Source organism: Chaetodon auriga, chromosome 16 (genome assembly GCF_051107435.1).
Source record: "Chaetodon auriga isolate fChaAug3 chromosome 16, fChaAug3.hap1, whole genome shotgun sequence".
Classification (NCBI taxonomy): Eukaryota; Metazoa; Chordata; class Actinopteri; order Chaetodontiformes; family Chaetodontidae; genus Chaetodon; species Chaetodon auriga.
In genome coordinates this window covers 8,842,250-8,864,580 of record NC_135089.1, presented here as the reverse complement: position 1 = coordinate 8,864,580, position 22,331 = coordinate 8,842,250, and the positions used below count along the sequence as shown (strand labels likewise).

General features: G+C 43.0%; 3 protein-coding genes across 3 annotated transcripts; 1 reads left to right on the top strand and 2 right to left on the bottom strand.

Moving 5' to 3' along the window:
* Nucleotides 1-96: 96 nt before the first annotated feature.
* On the bottom strand, nucleotides 97-5,893 carry LOC143333850 (medium-chain acyl-CoA ligase ACSF2, mitochondrial-like). The gene is made up of 16 exons (XM_076752215.1): nucleotides 5,796-5,893; nucleotides 4,401-4,596; nucleotides 3,896-4,024; nucleotides 3,533-3,586; nucleotides 2,419-2,537; nucleotides 2,103-2,265; nucleotides 1,904-1,999; nucleotides 1,669-1,820; nucleotides 1,485-1,576; nucleotides 1,306-1,382; nucleotides 1,110-1,217; nucleotides 884-1,035; nucleotides 660-801; nucleotides 406-516; nucleotides 247-315; nucleotides 97-156 (listed from the first exon to the last, which is right to left on the bottom strand). The coding sequence occupies exons 1-16, from the start codon at nucleotides 5,891-5,893 to the stop codon at nucleotides 97-99; spliced, it is 1,818 nt and encodes a 605-aa protein (XP_076608330.1).
* Nucleotides 5,894-6,819: 926 nt separating this feature from the next.
* Nucleotides 6,820-12,905, bottom strand: slc16a5b (solute carrier family 16 member 5b). Its single transcript, XM_076753340.1, has 5 exons — nucleotides 12,793-12,905; nucleotides 11,432-11,890; nucleotides 9,809-9,949; nucleotides 8,884-9,720; nucleotides 6,820-7,498 (listed from the first exon to the last, which is right to left on the bottom strand). The coding sequence occupies exons 2-5, from the start codon at nucleotides 11,850-11,852 to the stop codon at nucleotides 7,245-7,247; spliced, it is 1,653 nt and encodes a 550-aa protein (XP_076609455.1). The 5' UTR covers nucleotides 11,853-11,890; nucleotides 12,793-12,905; the 3' UTR covers nucleotides 6,820-7,244.
* A 1,014-nt stretch (nucleotides 12,906-13,919) lies between these two features.
* On the top strand, nucleotides 13,920-15,920 carry atp5pd (ATP synthase peripheral stalk subunit d). The gene is made up of 6 exons (XM_076752678.1): nucleotides 13,920-13,994; nucleotides 14,444-14,582; nucleotides 14,925-15,021; nucleotides 15,117-15,188; nucleotides 15,377-15,439; nucleotides 15,597-15,920. The coding sequence occupies exons 2-6, from the start codon at nucleotides 14,461-14,463 to the stop codon at nucleotides 15,726-15,728; spliced, it is 486 nt and encodes a 161-aa protein (XP_076608793.1). The 5' UTR covers nucleotides 13,920-13,994; nucleotides 14,444-14,460; the 3' UTR covers nucleotides 15,729-15,920.
* The last annotated feature ends 6,411 nt before the right edge of the window (nucleotides 15,921-22,331 follow it).

Genomic DNA, 22,331 nt, shown 5'->3' with positions numbered 1-22,331 from the left:
TGTGCTTTTATATGACATATACTGTATATACAGCATTAAACAGAGTGAATTCAGAGTGATGAAAACTCAGCAGCTGATCAGTTGCATCATCCCAGCTCAGCTCTCAGTAAAGAGGTACTGCTTCTCAATTTTCTCCTTTAAAACGTTCTTCTTGACCTAGAAAAACAGAAAGCAGTGGCCGACTCAGTCTCATTATGTGTATCAGCCATAAGTCATTTTTATAGCTCAGGTGTGTTAGCATTTTACCTTTCCAGAGGCTGTCAGAGGGTAGCTGTCTACAAAGAACACATAGTGTGGGATCTTGAAGTAAGAGATCTAGAGAAAGAAAAACAAATACCAGTCCGCAAACTGTACAGCTGCACTCTGATTTGGGCATGTTGAGCTTTATTGATCGCCTCCTCTCACCTGGCCCTTGCAGAATGCTTTTATCTCCTCCGCGCTGGAGGTGTGGCCCTCCTTCAACCTGATGCAGGCACACACCTGCTCGCCCAGCCTCTCATCTTTCACTCCGACCACCTGGGAAACAAACAGAGAAGCAGAACAGTTCTCATGAAATGCATTTTGTTTTCACTAAAAGGCGCAATTGTCCTCTTGCTGAGAGACAAAAAGTATGGCTTCAAGGTGAATCTTTGCTGCCCCCCAGTGGATCTGAGCCTCACCTGCGCCTCCTGCACTTTGGGATGGGTGCAGAGGAATTGCTCAGTCTCAGCAGGGTAGATGTTCTCCCCTCCTCGGATGATCATGTCCTTTGAGCGTCCTACAATGCTGCAGTATCCCAGACTGTTCAGAGTGGCTATGTCACTGTGAAAAGGAAAATCCCACCTGAGCATCAATCCCTGAAACATGCTCCCTTAGACAAGCACTCAGCAAGCTCTGCACATACCCAGTCTTGTACCATCGGGCTTCAGAGATAACCTCACTGGTTTTCTCAGGATCATCCCAGTATCCAAGCATCACACAGTTGCCTCTGATCATCATCTCTCCTTGGGTCCCCACAGGGACGATCTCTCCAGTAGCGGGGTCCACCACTTTAGCCTGTAGTAAAGACTCAGAGGCATAAGTCACTGCTGGTGTGGTGATGTGTAGATAAAGGTTTGTACAAAATCTACCTCAGTGTGACCCAAGATACATCCAACGGTATTTAGCTGCAGGTCGTCCTTGTCTTGCGGGAATCCCATGAATGTAAGCGGGCTGTTCTCGGTGGTTCCATAAGCGACCTGTTCAGGCATAATGTACATGCTGGACAAAGCTATACTCTTTTTATGTGGCGTTATTTGAAAGGGTGTAGGAGATGTAACCACTCACTATTATGTCTTTCATGTTCATCTCTGTTTTCAGTTTTCTCAGGATCTCAGGAGGGCACATAGCACCTCCTGTTAAACCTGAGACACAGCAGCACATAGACGGTGAACCTTCATATGCTTGTCAAACATCACACCGAATCCATTACACATTGATCAGCTTTTACCCTTCAAATCTCTCACCAGCTTCAACTGACGACAAATCATACTGGTGTAACTCTTGTTGGCTAAGCATGTCTGCGAACATCGTGGGAGTGCCGTAGACGAAGTTACACCTCGAGTGGAAAAACAACGTGAATGCTAATCAGTGAAAGTGCACAAAGTTCTATATTTTAAAGTCGTTTTGATGATGAGCAGGTGGCCATACCTCTCACTCTGGATGGCTTGTAGGTTGGCTCGGCTGTTGTAGCCGGGGGAAGGGAAGATCAGCGTGATACCATGCAAAGCCATATTCATCCCTCCCATCACAGAGCCAAAGCAGTGGTGCATGGGCACAGGCACGCACGCTCGCACCTGAGGCTGATGGGAAAATGGATAACATGATTGCTTACATTCTCATTGCTTGTGTTTCCTTTAAAACAAGAAGACAAATATGGACTTACTTGCCATCCGTAACCCAATCGGAGACCCGTAAAGTAGGCGTTATTTACAATGTTGTGGTGGGAGAGAGTGGCCCCCTTTGGGTTCCCTGTAGTCCCCTGGAACAAACAAAACAAGCAACATGATCTGAATCATTGTTAGATCTATGTGACTTCATAATGTCAGTCCAAGTGATACATGTGTGCCGGTGTAGATGGTTACTGATGTGAACTGAATGTTGATGGGTTCATCGAAGGACAGCTTGCTCTGCAGATCCATCAGCTCTTTGTGGTGCCGACTCTCCCCAGCCTGCATCACATCCTCTACGTGGAGCATCCCTGGCTGTCTGCTGTCTGTCACGATCACCATACGCAAGTCCGGCAACCTTTGAGAGGCAAGACAGGATCTTTACATTACATCAACAAAACCATTTATTAAAGATGCCGTCATCTGTGAAGTGTTTTCAGTCTCACTCCCATGATGACTACAGAGGACGAACATGCATTAAATCTGACATTTGGCATTAGCTCTGTCAGACCTGGAGCTTTTGATCATGCCAGCTGCGGTCGTGTTGATCTCTGGACAGATCTCCCTCAGCATCTCACAGAAATGTTGTGTTTTAAAGCGGGCAGGGCAGACCACAGCTTTACACTGGACCTGCAGAGTTGTGAGTAAGAATTACTTTTACTGTGGAAACAAAATGTTTTACTTCACTTCAGTGGTATAGTAACTGTGTGCACACTTAAAAATGTTGGGTTATTTTTTCAACCCAACAGCTGAGTTGAGACTGTTGGGTAGTTTAATTGGGTTGTTTTCATTAAGTTGGGCAATCTAAGAACCCAATTTGCTGGGTTATTGTTGTTGGGAGTTGAGTTATTAGCTGTTGGGTTGTTGGGTTGTTGGGTTGACGTTAGCGATAGCTTGTTGTGGGTAACGTATGTTAACAGTTATGCACACCCACAGTGGGCCAACGTAAACGTATATGGTTTTAATACATGGAAGCCTTTGCGGCCAGGGCTTTAGAGAATATGAGGTTTAGATGTGAGTTAATGACGCACCAATGAGCAACGTTACTATCTATTAAGTCAGCAAGCTGTTAGCTAATGTTATTAGCATGCACAAACTCCATTTCATTAAAGTTAGCATGTTAGCTGGGTCGCTACGTAGCAGTTTCGAAGTAGCTCGATTATTTTGTTTTAAAGTTGTATGTAAGTTGTAAACCCGAGTGAAGGGCAAATATATTATGAATCCAGTTGACCGTGGTGGGGGATCGATTTTAATGATTTTTTTTCTGTGTTCCAGAGGAGGCAATTGACGAAGAGAGCTTTGGCTACCTTGATCTTCCAACCATCACCACCTTGATTCCCAGAATAGGCGATATTCTCCGGTTAGGCCAGGACGGTTAGGCCAGGACACCCAGTTTCTCCTGTAGATGTAATTCCTGCAATTGAGCCTATGGTTGGGTTATATAAACAACCCAACTGTTGGTTTAAGGAAACCAACCCAACTTGTTGGGTCAAAATAACCCAGCACGTGTTCTGTCCAATATTTAACCAGTGTTGGGTTAAAAAAATAACCTATATTGGGTTGTTTTTAACAAAACATTTTTAAGTGTGTGGCTATGTGAGTAGGCTAATGTCTGGTAACAGAACCTTCTTCAGAGTAAAGTCCACTTCCTTGGCCTGATAGGCCGAATTTAGTGACACCTGCAGGGATAAGAACAGTTTCAAATTAAGAGTATTTATAGTGTCTCACCACACATTTTGAAAAAATATATTCTGTTCTACATGGCTTTTACTATATTATATCATGCTGAACATAGAAATAAATAGAGATAGAAGGTAGAGAAGATAGAGAAATTCCCTGGTAAACAGAGTGTAACACTACAATAGAAAAGCTTCCTGAAAGGGTCCAATGTCCTGCTCACTGACACTTCACTACCACAGATTAGGGGCTGAGGCTCCCATGAGGCTCCTCTCTAGATGTAATCTGGTATGGACAGCTCCCAAACTGACCAGTATAATTCCAGCCTTGGCTGAGGCAAACTGGAAAAGGATCCACTCGTAAGTGTTGGGTCCCCATACTCCCAGTCGGTCGCCCCTCTTCAGGCCCAAAGCAAGCAGACCTGCCGCCACTTTATTGACCTGCACCAGTGAATGTCAAAAAAATGTTAGATAATTCTTCACCACCAGCAGAACAAATTCTGGCATTTTGCAGCATAGCTCTCTAGATTTTTTCCCGGCTGCATACAATTTTATCATTTTGATTGAGGGAAGCGTGGTGATGATTTCTCCATAAGAGGAGAAGCAATTAATGTCAGTGACAAACCAGACTAATAGTTTAGTGAAAGAAAAGGTACAAAAAAAGTTAGATTTAGCAGTGATTTGACAAGCTGATCTCACCAATGAGCTTCCTGAAACTGTTGTTGAAATAGGAGACTCATTGGTCAAACACAAACTGTTCTGGACTGGATTGATGCATGCATGAAGGTTCCTGAAGGCAACAAGATCTGAGACTCACATCCTGCTGAAACTGCGCAAAGGTTTTCCGGACGCCGTCCTCCAGGAAGGCCACAGCTTCACGGTCAGGCCAGCGCTTGACTGTGGAGTCCAGGCACTGGCCTACAGTCATGGGGAGCAGAGAGATGGAGGAGGCGCCGTGGACGTAGCTGCTGGTCAGGGTGGGGATGCGAGGAGGACTGTCGACATTGAGGGACCTGGGACAGCACAGGGGTTAAATACAGAATGATTTCAGCATGATAATGATAATTACTGCACATTTTGAGGAAAATGCTCTAAGTACATATCACAAAATACAAGAGGCTGTTTAAACTGTGAACCTTGGATAAACACACACACCATGCCAACAAAATCAGGCTCAGTCGAAGTCTTAATGGCCAAGAAAAATCAAAGCGTGGGCTGCACAAAAACCAGTTTTGAGGAGCCATTGTTTCAGTGCACTGATACGACCCTCAAACCAAACAGTGGAAAAACACTGAGCTCATATTATTGACAGACATAATAGTCATTGTTAGTGCTTGAATGCATTCGGGCCAAAAAGGACACTTTTTTAAAATTATTCTTAATATTTTTTTATCAAATAGAATATCAGGAATTTGTTTTTGATTATGTGAGCTCATTGTTTTTTCTTTCTTTTTTGTAAGAAAGGTATCACTCCCCAAACCTTCCAGTGTGTTCAGTAATAAAAATATGTGTTCAGCTGAATTTATATTCAGTGTAGACCCTATAGTCCACATATAATCATTCCTTTGGTCAAAAACATTCAAAGTCACCACATTTGTGTTTTTCACTGGACAGGAAGAGCATGAAAATATGTGATTTGAAAAGTAACTGAAGTAGTAAAAAGTAAAATATTTGCTTCTGAGATGTAGTGGAGTAGAGGTGTAAAGTCACATAAAATGGAAATACTCAAGTAAAGTACAACTACCTTGAATTTCACCACTGACTACAACTACTACATGAGAAAAATACCAGAAGACTGAACCCTTAAATGAAACATAATATGAAAAAACACATGAAAAAAACAAACATCTTTCATTATTCTTTATTCGTTTTAAGACATGTATTATATTTCTATAAATATATATTAAATACACAATACATATTTTTGGTCTATTGAAAACATCTCTAAGCCTTAGATTTGAAAGAGGTTCACACAAAGAGAAATCATTTACTATAAGAGGCCCCTCTAGGGTAACCATTAGAGACAGGGTGGCCAATGTCTTTAATGACTGACTTTATTATGTCAAAAATGTCTTTGTCAGCTCATTTAAAAGCCTGTGTTTTCTATATTTGCAGTGAAACGATTACAGACTTTAATGGAACGCAGACATCTTAATAAATGAGTGACACCAGGTTCCCATTTGACCACTTAATATAAAGAGAATGAACTTACCGAAACCACTGGAGCAAACTTGTGCCACATAATTTCCAAGTCTTGTGTTTGAGCCACGCGTTTGAGCTTAGCAGCGAGGAAGAAATCAGCGCTGACATTGATAAGAGAAGCAGTCAATCTGTCTGAACACTGGTTTGAAGACACTGGGGCTTGACAAAACCTTAGCGGCTTCCTGACCACTAATCTTCACTTTGGTTGGATGGCATCACTGCAGGTGTAATCTTTAACCTCCACCCATCCTCATTGGCTGAGAGGTAAAGATGCACTCACCATTTCGCAACTTCATGCACACCTCCAGGAGAGCTCAAACATGGTTTTGCACACTGTTCTCCTGCCTTGGTGGTGTGTGTAAGGGAAATTCTCCTTGCTGAGAGTTGAGAGTTGCTAATTCTCTGAAGAATTACGGACTCAGTGTGATGAATCAGGTCTCTTTAATACAGCATGGAGGGAAGACTCATGCAGAGCGTTCTCTGCTCGGGTGCTTTTATACTGTTTAGAATTCATAATTCATAGACTGATTCCTGGGATTAATAAGTCATCTAATTCCTGCAAAGATTTATAATGTCTGCAGCTCAAAAAGCAAGAGGCAAGGAGCTGTTAACAAACATGAGCCAGTAAGAGGAAGAGAGCCGGCACCACACTCGCTTTACAGAAAAAATACGGCTCATTAAAGTCATTAAAACAGAGACGGCTAAGAAATGGACTCAAAAAATAACAACACAACAAGGCTTAATGTTGCATAATATCTGCAATGTAGGGACCAAAAAAAAAAAAAAGATTTACCCCAGAATATTTCAATTCTTTTTTTTTAATTGATACAGAAACAGAATTTCTGTGTTATGTTATATAAAAATACTGTGTAATCCTGCTCAAAACACACACACACACACACACACACACACACACATTATTTTTTTTTACCACCCCTCCCCACAACTTCATTAAGTCAAACAAATACTGAAAGTTTGAAGATTTCCAGTATCTACACTACAAATGTTACAATGATGAGCGTGTCACATGACAGAGCCTGCAGTGCCACCTACAGGCCACAGGATGCTCTTCCTGCAAATGAACAGGAGGAAGAACACCACTTATTACTAGAATTTTATGAGTTTTATTTTATTACAGAAACCAAATATAAAACATCGACTATGGGGCCAGAAATAACTTAAAATTTGTATAAACCAACTCTTATGCAAACCACCAAACTTAGAAATTTGTAAACTATCACACAGTAAAAAGGTGAATTTATACAACATTAATACAATTACAGCGTAGGATGTTTAAAATAAAATATTCTCAGACACTCCACGTTGTTCAACACTACTGAGTTCATCTGAATCCTTTCCCATTAAAAATAGTATCACCTAGAAATTCAGAAAGATTTTGTCTTTAAAGGGGCGAACAAATAATTCCATACCCTTCCTGAACGTTACTGGTGTTCTTGTATCACACACTTGTTACATAGACTGTGTTTTCTGATGTTCCTCCCTTTGAGGCAGCACACTGGCAGTCAGGGGCCAGGATCACAACAGGCTTCTGATAGAGATCTGACGCCTTCTCCAGGCTCTTCTTCTTCTCCTCGTCTCGTTTTCTGTCCAGGAGGTAGAAGGACCCCGAGATGAAGAGGCTGGCAGAGACTACGCACGCACAGCACGCGTAGAAGACATACGAATACCGGCCTGTGTGGTCCACCATCATGCCTGACAAGGACAAAGTGAGTGTGAAGGGATGGACGGATGTAAAGATGACCACAGTCACATCATGAATTTGTCTTGAAACTGACAAGAAACAGCACTTTGTTAATTCCCCATATATTATCTCATTAGTGTCTATTTAATATGCCACAAAGTTAGACTTAAATCCATTTTTATTCTGTAGATGAACTGTTAGAAAATCTTATTCCACCTCCTCCTCCTTGGTACATCTCATGAATAATCTGTACTTTTATATCATTCCTGATAACATTATTTCTGCTGGGAGGTCAGATTAAACTTTGATTTAGTTGTGAAATATTTGCTTTCTCCCAATTACCAGACCTTATCTGAGGGTGTGCCACTGCCACAATTTGGTGATTTGGAAATTTTGGCACATGGAATGAACCATTTCTTAATGGTCAGTGGTTTGATCCCCAGCTCTATGTGTTGAAGTGTGTTTGTTTTTTTGGTGAATAATGTAGACTGCTTCACATGTGGATTTACTTTGAGCGGATCGAAGGAACACGTCAACAGATGGACTGGGTTCAGAGCATTTCCTATCTCTTGGTTCGGTTTCTGGGAGAGAAGAGCTGACTCACTGAGCTACACACTGAAGTAAAGAAGCCACTGATCCTCGCCTCAGTGTGGAGTTTGTGGAGGATGGCACACGATGAGCCGCGCGGCTCCTGTTCTATTGAAGAACGGAAATTTCCAGATATAACAAAATTAAAAGGCTTAGCAACCACTGCACTTAGAGACCCAAAACAAATATCCCCTGTGTGCAGTAGCTCTGCAATAAAAACTGCCTTATTTGAAATGTTCTATTACTTTTCTGATTTTTCTGGCTGTTACAACTCAGTGGAAAAAACTATACTGACCTTAGTCGACTTTGATTTAAACCTTTTTATTGCTTATTGTCCCATCTGTCCATGCTTTGGTTTATGACCAAGAACATGCAAAAGCAATTTTCCTCAGCCATCCTCTTCACTGCACTTGTGTTTAGTGTCAATTATCACATGTTAAACTAAGATGTCACCGTTACAAGCTCTGTAATCACTCGGCTACCGGGGCGCCACTTCTGTAGTCATCTCTGTGGACATTTTGCACGTCTTTATAGTTGTTTGATTATAGGGGACCCCTGATAATCGGCCCCTGTGCCATTCAGGCCCATTCAATGTATGACCCAATGTATTGGACATATTGAAAATTTGGCCATATTTTGGCACTAGATGAAAGGTCAGAGGTCATTTGGATCCTCTGGGGATCATGGCAGTGCAACTGATTGTTCTTGAGATATTTCAGTCCACTAAAGCAGTGGACAGGTTGACTTTGCCGTACCTAGAGATGTCACTGTTGCGGCACAGGCCACATGAATGAGTGTGTGTCTGTACCTGCTAGGGGCGGTCCACTTAGCATTGTTCCACTTTGCAGCAAGCAGAGAAGTCCAAGAGCTGAGGGGAAGCGGCTCATCTCCACCGTGCCCATCAGCACAGTGTAGACCAGAGAGCCGGCCACGCTCATAGACAGGCCGAACATCACCACGTACACCAGGAGAGCTGTGAAGGAGGCCGATGCTCCACAGATGCAGTTACTCAGCCCATTCAAAAGCCCAGCTCCAGCAAACACGTACACAAAACTCTTGCCTCTGAAGCGTGGCAGACCCAAGACAAGTGCAGCCGTAGGTCGCACCGCGGTGTTCACCAGGCCCAGGACGGACATCAGGAAGGCAGCACGGTCTTTCGCCACGTTGTGGTGAGTAGCATAAGGCACCAGGTAGACCAGAGGCACCAGACACCCCAGTGTCATCCAGGTCATACCCACAGCAAAGGTACGGTAGCGAGCGTTACTCACAAGCAGGTCAAAGGCCATATGTCTTTGTAGGAATGCTAAAAAGGTCTTTACACGGTCTGTTAGCCCTTTTGTCTCCTGCTGCAGAGAGAGGTTGTTTGGCTTATCCGAAACCTGAGAGTGTCTGGGTTTGTTTGGTCCTGATGCAATGGGCCTCATCACTGCCCCACATACACAGCAGTTTAGCAGCACCCCGCCCAGAATCAGGAAGCTGCCACGCCAGCCAAACTGACTGAGCAGGACATTTGCAATCAGGGGTAAACTGCTCATGCCCACAGCCGTGCCGGTGGATGCCAGGGCATTAGCAAAGACACGGCGTCGCACAAAGTAGTGGCCCATGGCAGTCACTGACGGCTGGAAAGAAAGGCAGAATCCCAATCCTGCAGAGGGGAGAACAGAGAGTCTGATGAGGCTTCATGGTGGAGAAGGAGTGGAAGCGTGGGTTTGTGGGTGTGTGCACCTCCTCACCTGTGATGGCACTAGTGATGTAAATGTCAGTGATGGTCCTGGCCAGGGAGGAAACCGCCAGGCCCAGTCCACTTAAAAGCCCGCCCACCATCACTGTTGCCCGACAACCAAAATGCTCCACTAACATGCTGCATAAAGGACCTGGGGAGAAATGGGGGGAAAGGTTTCAAATACAATTTTGCCAATGCAGAGAAGAGTGTGCCATCTTTTTCATTCACAGAAAACTACACAGTAAAACAACGTCCCTATTAGCACAACAAATCAATTTAATTTGCATACATCTATTATTTTTGGACGGTGAGGCCTCACAAAAAAAGGACCCAAAACAGGGCCAAATTAATTTCCTCTTGTCTCTGATGTACCCTCAAAAACACAAAAACACAGCTGATGGCTGCTTTCTTCTCTTGCCAACATGTGGAAAATCAGCTGCAAAAATTAATTATAAAACTCCATTTCCTGACTCACCAAACCGGACTAATGCCAAATGCATTACTTACGCGCAGACTTATCAAATAAAGTCGACATCTAAATCAGCTTAGTGGGCCTTTTCAGCTCTTTGATGTCCCACCTCCATTCGTCAGGCCTTCATGACTCCTTTTCCACTACGATACAGATGTATAACAGATCTCAGGCTGTTAACGACTTGTATTTAATACTTAGTGCACACAGCAGCAATCAGCCATATCCATGCAAAACCATAAAGCAAATGTAATGTACAAGAATTTGGGGAAATGGCAAGAATCACAAGCAGATTGTGTTTCAGTACGCTCATATATCGAGGGTCCAGCCTCTGGTGCTTCGCACAAGATGCATTAATACATAAATCATACCATCTACAGGACGGAGCCAAGGAAGGCCAAACTCTTCACTGATGCACATGTGAGAATACCTACTTCTTCTGCAGAGTGCATTCATGCTCCACAGAGGATGAACTCTTCTGATTTACAACACATGCTTTATGCCAAAATCCAAGCAGAAACATCTCCTTTGCACACACAATATCTTGTAATTTGATTGACAGATAGTCATGAAACTTGTCCCATGAGGATAAACCATTTGGATTAAACAGCCCAGCCCCTCTGGCATTTTCAGAGTCAAACTCTGCTTCTTTAGCCTCACTCCTGGACAGGCTGTATGAATAATGAAATCATCAGGTGTAGGTACACGTTTGAGTGTAAGCACTGTTGCTTCTAGGGGCCACAAGTAAAACTTCAGCTAGTCTTCTTTAATACATTTGCACACTGAACTTGTTCTCAACATATTACCCAGTAGAAATATTTACACTCCGATAGAAGGACGCAATCAGACGGAAGACAAATAAACTCTGCTGCACAAGAACAATGGGTTCCTGGCTGAAGTCTGACCCTGAACTCATCGCGACCGCAGCCTGACTCATTGTTGCCTTCCTCAATAAGAACTTACAAGATGAAGTACATTAAGTCTGTATTTCTACATCACCTTTTGTCTGATTCTTACAAACTTTGGAGAAATTAAAACGATTCGTTCCAACTAGAAAAATCACCCTCTGCTAATGTGTACAGGAGAGGAAAGATAAAGGTGACAGGTATCTCTTCATGCATGTTCAGTTAATGTGGGTTCTAGTACCATGTTGGCGGTCCCTACCTCCAGCATGCAGCACGGCGGTCATGATGGCCGGCACCCAGGAGGTCTCTGTGTTGCTGGTGTTGAACTCTGTTTGAAGGTCTGTGTAGAAGATACCGATGCATGAGGGGAAGGCCAGCGTTAGACACAGAACCAACATGGTGGCTGCCAGCACCACCCATCCCCAGCCTCCGTCGGGTGCAGCTAGATGGCTGTTTTCAGTGGAGCCACCCACCTGCATGGCATCAGCAGGACAGGAGGCGAGCTCCTGCTCCTCTTCCTCTTGGTCTTCCTCCTCTGAGCAGCTGTGTTGCACTCCTGACTCCGCAAGCCACTTCTCCTCTTCTTTAACACACTGGGCATCATTTATGCTTTCCCTCCAGGGTGAAGCATTATCTGTGTGGCTGTGCCCGTTTCTTGTGTCCTCCACCGCCTGAGTCATTTTGCCCACTGCTGCTGTTTGTGCTGTTAGAGGCTGGGCTGTGGGCAGGATTTAAAAAATACTGAGGTCATGAGGGAGTGTAATGCCCTTTTCGCTTTTTGTGCTTAAATCTAGCCAAAGTTCAAGATATTGAGTGTAAAAAGTATCATATTTAGCCTTTAAAAAGGTCTAACTTGTTTGTAATTGTAGGACTTAAACCTCTCAGGTTGCTAAATCTCCTGAATACCAAAGACAACACAGGAGACATTTCCTCAGTGTCCTCATTGGTAGCTACACGACCCTGAAAAGAGGGACAAATACACACTTATGTATAACACAGAACGATACACATACGTGTCCATTTGGATATATAAACTGGTTCAACAGGATGGTATGAGAACTGGTCCAGCATTAAAAGATGAAGGGTTCTTGTTTCAAGGCTCAATGCAATCATGTTTGTCTGGTTGTGATTTCCACAGGTCGTCTAAAACTACACAGCTGCACAAACACAATGCCATCCGACTAAAAATATTGGAACACATATCATATATCTTATTTTCAGTTGTGACACACCTGCCTGCTATCAGGTTTTAATTAAAGTGCAATAACAACTGATTCCCTTCAGGTCATTCTAGCATTTAGACCCATGTTAACTGTGTAAGTTCCCCCTCCCTTTAAAAGATAATCAGAGAAGAAAATTAAGCAAAACATGTAGTCCAGTACAGAACTGCACACCCGAATGCAACACCATCTCATCTAAGAAAGCATTCCTTTATAAGAAAGCTTTCATGCATACTTAATATGTTTCTTGTGTTTTTATTTCTTTATTTCTGGTTTTCATTATTTTTTTGTTTGCTTCCTCTTATCCATGTAAAACATTGAGAGACTTTGTTCAGAAAAAAATCTATACAAATAAAGTTTATTATTAGTATTAGTATTAGTATTAGTATTAGTATCTTACCTTCTAACTCGACTTTCCTCGTCCTTTTCTTTCACTCTTCTCAGTTGGGTCAACAGCTGTTTTTGACATCTAACGGTACCTGAACCTCTCACCGTGTTGACCTTACTGCTTTCAAGCAACTGCGTCAAGTTCGAGAATGACAGGAAAAGTCACACCGGATGTAATTTTCCAAGTAAAACTATAATAGTCGCAAACACTTGCTGAGACTTAAGGCTTGCCATTTTTCGTGACACTTATCAATCAGCAATGTCATACCCTCTACAACACACTGTCATGTGTCTATATTAGTCTACATTTTAAACAATTAGCTCAGAAATTAACTTCTCAATCCTCAGAGTGAATAGTTCAGATATCAATAGTGATTGTTACCATTATTTAGAGGTATTAAAAGTTCATAGTACTAATTGTTCTCTAATCTGGAGTATTGCTATAAACCTTTAGCAAACAATGAGCCCCTGCACCATTTAATGAATTCCCGTAAGCATGCATGTTACGTTTGTGAATGTTTTGGCCACCTGCATTTCTGTAGTATGGAGGTTGGTTGTTTTATTATGAAGGTTTACACCGGAGGTAATAGTAAGGTCTTATTTTTGATTGATCTACATAAACTATATTTCTGACCTGTTTTGAAACAGTTGCGGTCATAAAGCGGAACTTCAACGGACGTCAATGAACACAAATTAGCATCATGGTACATTCGGTTATGTTTTATTTTTTATTTTATTTTATTGTTTTTTCAAATCTATCAATTAAAAAGAAAAAAAGACATAATCGTCCATTAGTTTTATTGTATTGCTGTGCACCACAAGTCAAATGTTTTCTAGTTATGTCTTTATTTTGACTGGTACATCATTAAATAATACCATGATTATAAGTACACTCTTAGTTAACCGTTAGCGCCACCTAGCGTCATTAAAAACACAAACGCAACACCGTACTTAAATTTCTGGTTAAACTTTCAAAATAAAACAATGAAGAGAAAAAGTCCAGCTAGAATTCTGTCATGCGCCAAGCATGAAGGCTCGTCGTGTACAGTTGAAAGATTCATGGACGATCCATGCTCTGATGAAGCGTGATTTGTGTCTAATTATATCGCGAACACCCTGACCGGAAGTGAACTTACTTTTAAAGTAACGCTAGCTAGAGATCATTTCCGCTGCCGGCCGGCAGTCAACAGTTCGAACGGTTGTGTCAAATTAACGGTATGACTCTCCGCTCTAATGTTCAGCTTTATCACAACAGATAAAGATAAGATTTACGCGATGTCATTCAGGGGAAATGTGGCTGATTAATTTACAAAGTTAGACTAATGTTAAATCTGCTGTTTGATATTCTGTCTGCCGGGGGTGTGGTTCCGACTTTGCTAATGTTACCTGTGTTTTGCTAACAGCACAGTAATTCTCCATCAGTCAGAATGAACCAAATGCTGAAAAATCACATGAGACAAGTGTTGAGGAAGACAGGAAGATGATGATTTTGTTGTCCATCCAAAGAGGTTCAGACACCGGGCCATAAATCTGAATATTTGTTCACCTAAATCGGGAAAACACACGGTTAATTAAAGCAGTGTCAACAAAAAGAAGCTAATTTAAGGGACCCCGCCATTAAAACTGCTTGAGTAAATTATCTTGACTTTTTCTGCCCCCTCCAGCTTACACGCCCCGGATCATGGCTGGCAGGCGAGCTGCACTGAAGGCCATTGACTGGCTGGCTTTTGCAGAGAGGGTGCCACCCAACCAGAGGACCATGTTCAACAACCTGAAGACACGAAGCGACGCCATTTCTGCAAAGTTTGTATTCCGGGTCACACACAATTGTCTTCAAAAAAATCCTGCTCTTCCCTTTAAAGGCGTGGCAGTGATGCTGCACCACAATTTCACCTCTGAATATAGTTTTGAGTGTGTATTTGTCTGCAAATTAGCAGGCTTTATACGTAATTTATTAGGCATGGTCGGTGCAGCGGGTCGCACGGATCCCCCAAAGCGAGAACGAAGGTTTGATGAGTTGGCAGCTGTAGGTATGTGTCTACATGAGTGCTAGGATAGGCTACAAACAAGTACAGACAACAGCTTTTATTCTGACAGACCACTGCTGACTGCAGGTGTTTGTAACCAGGTGATCTGCATTCACAGGCTCAGCGCTCTGCCTGAGAGACCCACCGCCATTGATTGGAGCTACTTCAGATCGGCTGTGGCTCACGCAGGCATGGTGGATGAGTTTGAAAAGAAGGTCAGAGAAGATCGTAAAGCGAACTGGTACCGGCAGGTCTGACGATGCAATGCTGATTTAAGTGTTCATAGTATTAACTTTCTGTCTCCTCTCAGTTCAGCGCCATGAAGGTTCCTGAGCCCGTCGACACTCAGACGGCTCTTATCAACACTCAGGAGGCAGAAGCGGTGAGTGTGGCTGCCTTCACATTTTTCTTGCAGTAAAGGAAGTGTGTTTTGATGGTTAATTTCTGTTGCTCCAATGTGCTTTTAAGGTCACAATCAAAGTAGTTTCACTGGACTTCTGTAGTGTACCGAAACTGTATTAAGAACTCATTCCTAATTCTGCTTTTGATGTTTGTTTTCTTGTCTTCCAGAACAAAACAGCTGCTGCCTACATTGAAGAATCCAAAGCTCGTGTCGCCGAGTTTGAAAAAGAGGTGGGAGTCACAATCACATCACGTCCTTTTTCATGAGTGCGAGATATGCACTAATACTACTCTGAAGACGTGGTCCGCTGTCTTAATTAACCCGATCCTACGGGAAACATTTATCAAAATCCTCTTTTGTTCTGATCTTCTGCTCTTCCTCCTCCAGCTTGACAATCTCAGGAACATGATTCCCTTCGACCAGATGACTATCGAAGATCTGAACGAGGTATTCCCGGAGACAAAGCTGGACAAAGAGAAATATCCTTACTGGCCACACAAACCCATTGCTGATCTGTAAATGCACCACCCTGACTAATTCTGTATGTGTATCCTCTACTGAGGAAAAGTATGTGTATATAAAAGTCTTGTTTCATCCATTCAGGAGTTTATCAAATGATTGTATGAATGGAGGAAAAACATAATGTCTTTGTTTTGTTTCTCTTCAGTTAGACTTGAGTGATTGGTGAAAGTAAACCCTGAAAAAATGGCACGATTTTCTCGCTTTTTGTCATCAGTAAAACGCGTTCACAGGCCCCGTAAAAACAACCCCACAGACCCCTCACAGGCAAAACAACTGTTATTTTATTACTGGATTTCTTCCTAGGCGTCATGAACTGAACTTGATCTGTTGGACTGTGTTTTCTTTCTAAATTTGGGATGAAATATCGTCCAACACTCACTGAAAAGCCAACCCTTGCGGACACACTGATGGGTTTTTAAGTACACACTCGGCCAAATCACTCTCAGCAGAAAGAAGAGTTTGGTTTCCCTCCCTCTTGGGGTCACTGTTGTCTTTGGGACAGCGACTTGTAGTTGTCAGTTTTCTGCATCAGCGGGGCAGAGGCACTCTCCTCTTTATGTCTTTCCTCATGTCTGCAGGTGTGCACGGCCTCGCACACTTAAATTGATGACTTCTTATAGAGGCTACGTCTCCGTTAGATTTGACTGATTCAAGTCATCCATAAGCGAGTGGACGGCATGTCTGCAGAGCAAATGACCACAGCTCCAGCCCTTTTATTATGCAGTGTCAGTCTTGTTCAGGCTTTGTTATGACTACGGCATGAATCTACATTTCACCACAGCTGGAAATATGAGTGGTCTCTCTGGAATCGGAGGGAGACTAAACATAAAGCTTAATTTCTATGCTCTCACTGCACTGTTATTATGGCTTTGGTTTGTGGGCTAATACTGTACATAACTCGGCCCATTGGTGCAGGCATGATTGTCATGAGTAGAAGAGGGTCCTCTAGCCTCAACATTGTCATTGTCTCAGGATTCACCACACACAATAGAGGCAGGGTACATCAAGCAGCTGCAAGGGGCATTTTGTCCTGCGGGGGGCAGCATATGTCCTATTAAGAGGGACCAGCAAACGTTATGCTAAAGTCAATTTCTTTTATATCTGTGTTTTTGTGAGGAGCTAACATTTTGTTGTTTTTCAGAGTGGAAAAATGTAACAGATTCAGACACTAGACTATTAAACCCAAAGGGTGAATTTGTTAGTTTTTTTTTGTTGTTGTTGTTGTTGTTGTTGTTTTTTTTTCTTCAAATGCAAAATAGCCTTGAATGCCTGAAGGGGCATTTTAGAGGATGAAGATCATTAGTTATTCTTCCTCCTTAGCTTTCACTTCCTCACAAGACTAATAAATTCCTTAAATATGAGGTCTGCAAGTGTGAAAACAAACAACCTCTTTTTCCTAAATACTGAAGGAAAACTGCTCAATGGAAGTCAGCAATTAAAGAGATGCGTTTATGTGTGAAATTCAATCTGAAAAAAGTTTTGCTTGTTTAGTTTTTGACTAAAGTGGTACACCAGTGATTTCGTATCACCCCTCCACAAAGCTGGTGACTTGCTGGAAGAATATCCTGACTGTCAGTGTCAGTCTACAGAAAACAGTGGATCTTATGGTTTCAGATAGGAGGTAAAACTCCTTCCTCACTTAACTGTCTCTGTATTTATGTTCAGACAAGCTTTATAATTGACAGCACAGTGCACAGCTCTCACTCTCTGTTCATCGAAATGGCATATTTAGGAGCTTTTCCATGACTGAAAAAAAAATTCTTTCATGCCTTAAACTGACATGCATGGATTTATGAATATGAAAATAGCATGCACACCTGCTGATCAAACACACAAACCTCTGCTTGTTTTCTGTTTGGCCAGCTACTCTAAACACATATAAGAGTGATTTGGGCATACATGTTCGGACATGAAACTGATTTCAAAGAAGAAGATGAGCAACTTGTGCTGGGTGGCCCACATGTTGGTGTATCAGAACAGTAATGTATTCCATGTCAATAGACAGCACGAGGCTTTGGCTTGAAGATGTTATCAGACAGCTATGGAAAGTCCCACCCCGCAAGTTGACAGGATTGGTTCCTCAAGTATGTTGGTCATTGGTCCAGTTCCAAGGCAGAGAGGCTCAGGCATGGTGTTGACTACTTATTTAACTCCAGATGTGTGTGGTAGCATATAAAAAAACTAAATATAGACACGTTAACAAGGTTAAAAACTTCATTTTCATTGGAGTGGATTGTGAAAGTTCAGTCTAGCTCATGCATCGGTCGATCTCTCCCTGCAACCAATTTAGATAATAATCCAGCCAGATCATTTAAACAAGATGGTGTTTCCTTAAGTAGAATGAAAGTGTCCCTGTTCTAAGTGAGTGGATGTGTTGGTCTACACAATCCACAGCAGTTGATAAACATGAAAGGTAGGATACGGTTTCATTTTTGCACGATTTTATTAATATACGTGCCTGTGATGCTTTTATTGACTACAAACCGTTGCAGGTAAATAATACCAGCATGAAAATGCTTCCTAATCAACCAGACGTGCTCGTCATCTTTCCACAGTGTTCTGTTAGTAATTTCTGTTTTAGCGAGACTAACAGTCGGAAACTGGCAAAGGAGGGCAAACAGAGTTAACTTCTCTAATTAAAAGCCCCAGCTGAAATGACTTTGGCCCCTCCAAGACTGAAATTTGAGTAGGCTGAGTAGTGGTCCTCATGAAGAGTACACTGATGTGTTTTGTCAGTCTGAATGACTGCACACTTTTGATGCCTACATAGTTCAAGAGCATTGGTCAGTTCTGTCATGCACATGTCTAACAGCGCAATGTGGAGGATTTTGTCTAATAAACATTTAAGACGCGCCAGAATCGTACCAGCAGGAGTGGAGGCTTATAACATTTTAAGACTTCAGCAGCCTCACATTTTTCAGATAGCAGGGCGAAACAAAATGTCACCGTCAGCACGCTGTGAGGCTCATCGCCATTCTCTCCCAATCAGACATGCTGTGCATACCACAGCGGAGCAGTGCTAATCCTCCCAAAAATCTACGCATGATGTCATACCAGCGAGCACACGTCTCATGATTCTGCAGCCGGGTAAGTTTGACGTAGCTGTGGTGTGACAACGCAACAGCATTCCCAAGACTTGAGAGTGAGATTAAAAACACAGATAGGGAAGCAAAGAATTGAAACAGGCTGCGAGGCAACGAAGGTGAAATAAACATTCTTTATGTTTAATGTATTTCCCATGTTTGAGGTCTCATTTTTCAAAAAAAAAAAAAAAAGGGTCTGAGTGTTTTCTGTAATTTGACATCAGTTTTTTACATCCTCAGTGTTAATTAATCAGGCTGACCTTTGACCTTTTGGAGTGCAGGCAAATTTCAAGCAGCATAACAGGGTCTTGAACTCTGATTGAGGGTCACTGACTGTCACCTGTGCCGAGCTACTATGTGAAACAGAAACATGCATGGGCACACAAGTGTTTGTGTGTGTGTGTGTGTGTGTGTGTGTGCGTGCGTGCGTGTGTGCGTGACCCCCTGCAGCTCTACTTTCCCTGGGCTCAGCCATTCTTTTCCCAGCTGACCCTTCAGCTGTTGGCAGCACTTGTCCACTTGATAACTGTTGCCATAACTCAGGACTCAGCAGGCTGGTTTACAACCTGTAATGATTTTAACGAAATCCCGCCGCTCCTGTCTGACCTCTACCCCAGAATCTTATTTTAGAGGATCACATGTGGAGAAATCAAAGTGGCTTTTAATCCAGTCAAGAGCAAAAATTCTGCTTTAATGCATGTTTGACGCTGGGGTCTGTGCTGAGCTGTGCTACGTGTGAGTTGGTGTGTGACAGGCCCTAAATTCTTCCGATGCTCTCCTGAATTAGGCAGTGCTGTTGTTGGCTTGGATTTCCATTTCGCATGTTGAAAAAACATGCTCAAATGATTGAACAGCTTGAGATGATTTTTTTTTTTGGCAAGGATAACCACAAAACAAACATAATTCTGTGAATGTGATGATTTAATAACAGGAATTCAACCCCTCTTCACACTGCATGTATTTTCATTTATTTCAGATTGCATCTTCAGAATAAAGTTGCTATAGTCCAATTTTTATTATTTGATGCAGGTTGAAAAATTCAGTTCAGATAGTTGAAACAGATTTTCCATTGGTGTGACTTAAAGTCCATTTTGCACATAAAGGCAGATTATAACTTGTATTGTGTGCTTGCAGTGGCCAAACTGTGTCTTCCTCATTGGAACAGTGCAACAATTATAATCTGTAGATATTTGAGCAGGATCATGATGGTTGCTGGCTCGTGGCTTTAAATTGTGTTAAAAACAGAAATCATCTGCAAATAAAACCTCAGTATGACACATCCGCTCCCTCGTTTGCTGAGTCCTCCTCCCTCAAGAATCGATCCATCATTCTCTGTCCCAAAACCAAACAGCTCACATCCGCTTCTGTGTGAAAATCTAAGTGTTCGCTTCCTACCTATCCATCACACAACCTATTATGTTCCTCATTTAGACATCCATCAAACGTCACATGTTCAATTACACAATCCATCACGCTCTGCACTTGTCCCGCCATTGGCTGATAATCGTTGTCACCCCACAATGCCCAAGATGTATGTTTCCTATAGAGGCTAGAGGGCACGCCCCCGTCTCCTCCAGATTCTAATGTCTGAATTTAGACAGGAACCTTTTTTTTTTTTCTCTTCTCATCCGAAGGCCAGGACGCAGGTCAGAGGTCGGATGGGGGTTGGCCTGGTTGCCGGGGAGGGGTTCACCAACAAGGCAAAGCCACTGCTGCTCATTGGACTGTGCAAACGGTAGATCTGCTGAGTCTGACAGGCCTGAGAGCAGAGGAGCCCGGGCAGATTGTATTATCACAATCACACAAGAAGCGAATGTTGATGAGTGACAGGTTGTGTAAAGCAAGCAACAACACGCTCATTCACAGCCGAGATGAAGTCAAGAGAGCTGTGGTGGCAGGACTAGCTTTTGTTATTGTGATCAGTGAAAATCTCTGTGACGGTCCTTTCACAATGCATCGTATCGCGTAGGGCTGGGTTATGCTGGAATCCAACAAGTTTGTAGGACATGTTGTCTGACCGCATCGCAAGGCAAAAGTGTTTATAGCTGTTCTGAGCTGGCCGCCATTAAGAGGGGTGAAACACGCTAATGGTTTAAATATGGGGGTAAAGGTGTACATTTCCAAACAGTCTCTCGGGGAAGGCATTCAAAGTGTTCGGTTGCTCATGTGAAAAGTGCCACATAGTTGTGTAACAAATGAAAAAAGAACCCTGGCTTCTTTCTCACCTCCGCACACCTGGCTAGTCACTGTGTGAAGAGGGTGTGCATGACGGATTGTCAGTATCAGAGAGTTACATGAAGACATAGCCCACCCAAATCCAGCAGTGAAAAGGTCTGGTGGGGGAAGTTGGTTTACGAAACCATTAGACCCTCCGACAAGCCGTTCTAACCACCACTTTACTGTGGTGATAATAAGAGAAACTGGAAACAGCAGGGGAACTCACTAACAGAACTATAAGATCATAACATACAAAACCTGATTCAAAGGTCAAGGTCAAGCGTCAATACCAAAATCCAAACATCAGTTCTATTGGGATCCTGACATCTCAGAACGAACTTCATCTCTTTGCAACAGACCGCCAATCACCATAGCATGGTGACATCATGAGAAAGTTGTCCCCCCGTTGACAAGGCCTGCCGTTGCCATGGGGCTCCTGGAAATGGCACTGCGGATCCCAGCAAATGAAGGATGTTGGGGGAGGGGCCACGAAGGCAAGTAAATAAAAGTGCCATTTGCAGTGTGTTTGCTTGACGTCCTTGGAGCCAAATTCTGCTCCGTTATTGGGCTGCTGAGCATTGGGGGGCTCCCAGTAGCTCCTTTGCAGCGGGACCCCCCACTCTGGAGGACATTGGTGTGTTTGCTGAGCGAACAGGGCACCCCGACGCGGCCTCTGGGAGCCATGTGAGCTGACAGCGGTCGCACACATTCACTCATTAAGAAAAGAGGACGGTGTTGGACAAAAGGAAGAGGGAGACAGTCTTGTAGGAGCAGACTGCAGCAGCAAATCACCATTCACAAACAGAAATAATTAGTCATAATACATTCATCAGCCATGAAAGAGGAATTTACATGATAAAACATAGCCGTGTTCTATCACATGCATAGGCTCTATAGGTGTCCATTGCTATTGCTAGCCTATGCTACTGTATGTGTTTAATGGGACATGATCTGAAAAGTCTCCAACTTTAAGATAGAGCGGAACATCCTCTTGACAGGCTCCCATCATCCAAAACTCCAAACCATCTGATGGAGTCAGTGCCTGGTCTACTTCACGCACACTTCTCAGTTGGAGCACACAATTCCCAGCTCCCCTTTGATACCTGATATTTAGACATGCAGGCCCATGCTCTGACCCCACAATCACTTTTTGCTAGAGACACCCAACACCCGAGTCCTTAATCCTGTCACACTGCTTCGGTGGGAGAGGCGGGGCGAGGGAGGAGGCTGCAAGGAATTTCATGACTGGGAAACTCATGACCCACTGGGGATTAATAAGCATTCTGTGAGGTTTCTTTTT